Source organism: Megalops cyprinoides, chromosome 2, assembly GCF_013368585.1.
Source record: "Megalops cyprinoides isolate fMegCyp1 chromosome 2, fMegCyp1.pri, whole genome shotgun sequence".
NCBI classification, from domain to species: Eukaryota; Metazoa; Chordata; class Actinopteri; order Elopiformes; family Megalopidae; genus Megalops; species Megalops cyprinoides.
In genome coordinates, this window is record NC_050584.1 from 45,446,282 (window position 1) to 45,449,190 (window position 2,909).

At 43.3% G+C, this 2,909-nt stretch overlaps 1 protein-coding gene across 1 annotated transcript; it reads right to left on the reverse strand.

Annotated features, from left to right (window-relative positions):
- Positions 1–388: 388 nt before the first annotated feature.
- On the reverse strand, positions 389–2,549 carry LOC118772557 (growth arrest and DNA damage-inducible protein GADD45 beta-like). The gene is made up of 4 exons (XM_036520998.1): positions 2,312–2,549; positions 1,966–2,067; positions 1,551–1,776; positions 389–1,244 (listed from the first exon to the last, which is right to left on the reverse strand). The coding sequence occupies exons 1-4, from the start codon at positions 2,353–2,355 to the stop codon at positions 1,131–1,133; spliced, it is 486 nt and encodes a 161-aa protein (XP_036376891.1). The 5' UTR covers positions 2,356–2,549; the 3' UTR covers positions 389–1,130.
- Positions 2,550–2,909: the final 360 nt, after the last annotated feature.

Below are 2,909 nucleotides of genomic sequence, written 5' to 3' on the forward strand. Positions count from 1 at the left end.
GTCAGAATTCAGGTCATTATGTACATGCTTTCTGAGTGACAAACAACAGGATGAGCCAATCAAAAATACGTAGGCTAGCCATACGGATTATTTCACTGGTCAGCCAGTAGTCAGAACAGTAGATGATTCTACACTAACTACTTACTAATTTGAAAGCTCAGTAGCTCAGATTTAATGTAACTTTGCAATCTTATTCTGCAAAAGAATAATGACAGAGCAGTCCTCACACACAGCCACTACACCCCACCTACTCTTTGAAGCATCACTCCATGTGTGTCACAATTGTCTTGTGAGTCAGCAAAATTAACTCTTTGAGGGACTCTTTGATGGACAGCAACCCACATTCAAGTCTCATCACACTGCTAGTCACCCAAAAACACAGAGTTCAAACTTTTCATTCAATAATTTATTAAAACTGTAAGAACACATTTTACAGAATACAGTAGTTCATAGACATATATTACTCTGTTTTAAATTATGAAGACAAATTCTAAATACATTGTATCCTCTGTTCTGTCACTATACTGTTATAATTCAGTCAAAGTTGGTGTGCTGCAGAAGCTTTCCCTTAGCACATGAGAAATAGTAGCAACTTGTTTGCAAGTCATTCGATGTAACAAAACCTGCATTCTTGCTCAAAATAATTAAGCAAAAATTATTATGCATTTCATAACTCCACACTGTTCCCTTTTCCACGTATGGGTGGGTGCTGCACGACCCAGTATTAACGTAACAGTCTCAACATCGGTAAGGAGTTTCTCGGTTCCTCCCTCTACAACAGTGAAACTGCAAGTCCGCTCCCACGCTGCTGCCGCCCTCGCCTGCTCCACCAGCTCTTGGCGAGCAGCATCGAGACTCCGCCGCGTCTCACTTTCCTACTACTCCCCCCTGCCGTCACAGAGCCGTTCCGTTTTTGCGGAGGAAGAGAGCGGGGCTCACATGCCGCGAGCCCATTGTCCCTTTGACCTTTTCCTCTTTTCTCTCCCACTCCCAGAGTTGCCGGTCAGGGTGTGCGGACACGCTGCAGTAACTGTGAGATGCCTTCTTGAACGCCTTTCTTTTTCTTCTTCTTCAAGAATGACGTCTTCAGTTTTCTTTTATTTGCTTTCACTTCATCTTTCTCAGTTCCTTCAGCGCTCCTCCAGTGCAAGGTAGGGCACCCACTGGTTTTTGCAGCGACTCTCCTCGCAGTAGTTGCCTACTTCTTTCAGCGCCTGGCATTTCAGTGAGTCAACGTGGGGATTCTAAGAAGAATGATAAGGCAAAGGTTAGAGATATGACAGTAAGTAACTATTATCACGTTTACTACAAGCATCTTCGCCGGTCCCTGACAAGTACTGACATGCCTCCAGCTGCTACGATAGGCTTTATTTGCATAATTAGTACCCATTCACACTTGGACTACCTTGTGTTTTACAAAAAAAAAGCCAAATTGAGTACCAAACATGGCGTACTCGGATTTACCGAGAATTGGTTTGTTTAATACAGTTCTGGTCCTGAGTTCAGTGATATTACTACGGTGGTGCACTGTGACTTCGCCAGATACTTACGGTGACTAGAATGCAATGCAGGTCCTTGGGTTCGTTGGCGTTGCTGTCCGCGGTGCTTGGTTCTCCGAGGACTTGTGCGAGACGTCTCATGCCAGAGACACGCAGGATATTGATGTCGTTGTCGCAGCAGAATGCTTGGATAAGCGTGAAGTGAATCTGCAGAGCGATGTCGTCCTCGTCCTCCTCGTCCGTTGCAAGTATGCACAACACCACACTGTCCGGATCGCTGCGGGAACAGGACGGCCACATTAATAAACTGTTGTGTTTAAACCATGGTCATCTACGCCAAAACAAAATGCTCTCAAAACAGTTCAGCTGTATTAGGCTACATTTTGCTTACATGTACGGCTGAGGTCTAAATTCACTGTTAATATCTTTATACTCTCCTCTAGTTGAAGAAGTGAACAGTACTCACACATTCATTAGCTTTGCAGACTCGTAGACTCCGACAGTGAGACAGTCCTGTCGCTGGGCAGCTACCAGCAGTTCTTCCAATGCTTGTCCCACAGTCTCCATCCTTCAAAAAGAATAAATAATATTAGTCTTATGGGATATGCGCATGATAAATAACATTTAAAATAAACTATTTGGCCTGCTGATGCACATTTGTAACAGTAAATTAAATGCAAAATGCTGCACCATGCGAATACATAAGTTTTAAATTGTACTGCGTTATATTCCAAAACTATCCCAGTACATACACAGGGAGCTGATAAGATTTAGAGTGCCGTACCCTGATCGATAAAAAACGTGACACCTACCTTTTGTCAGTAATGTTGCATCCAACGACTTCTTCCAGAGTCATGTTGAATTCAAATAATGTTGTAATCCACAAAATTTAGGTTAAACTCCAAAGCGTAAATTCCCAGATAGGGTTGTATACTGCTGCACGCCGTATGAACGTAAGTAATCCAAATGCTTCTCCTTGCGAGGTGTATTGTGCAAGCCCCCTCCAATATTCCGCTACAGTTTCGCAGGTTAGCGTCCGTTCTCGTAGTGTACTTCGTGCGTTTCTGCCTGAAACGAGCGATACCGAAGTGTTTTATGCACTTTCGTTGTGGGCGTGGTTTACACCACTGGTAATTTCTCCTATTGGTCAACTGAATTCGAGAGACTCCTCACGCTTTGCAACCATTGGGTAGTTTTGTAAAGCATCTGTACTACCCACGTGGGGTTGTTGCGATAACCCCGCGTCCCCCCGCCCTGGTTATTTATTTATTTATTTCAATTTTGAGTCCCTAGGAATTTCCTTAGTGCCCATATTATTGAGTTGTTTAACACTTTCAGAGAAAGTCAGAAATATATAACATTTAGACAACAGCGCTGAAAGACACACACGCACATACACACACATATATA

Coding starts and splice junctions, on each gene's coding strand:
- LOC118772557 (XM_036520998.1), bottom strand. CDS start 2,355: ATGACTCTGGAAGAAGTCGTTGGATGCAACATTACTGACAAAAG. Junction 2,068..2,311: donor TGCAACATTACTGACAAAAG/GTAGGTGTCACG, acceptor TTCTTTTTGAAG/GATGGAGACTGTGGGACAAG. Junction 1,245..1,550: donor TGCATTGCATTCTAGTCACC/GTAAGTATCTGG, acceptor CATTCTTCTTAG/AATCCCCACGTTGACTCACT.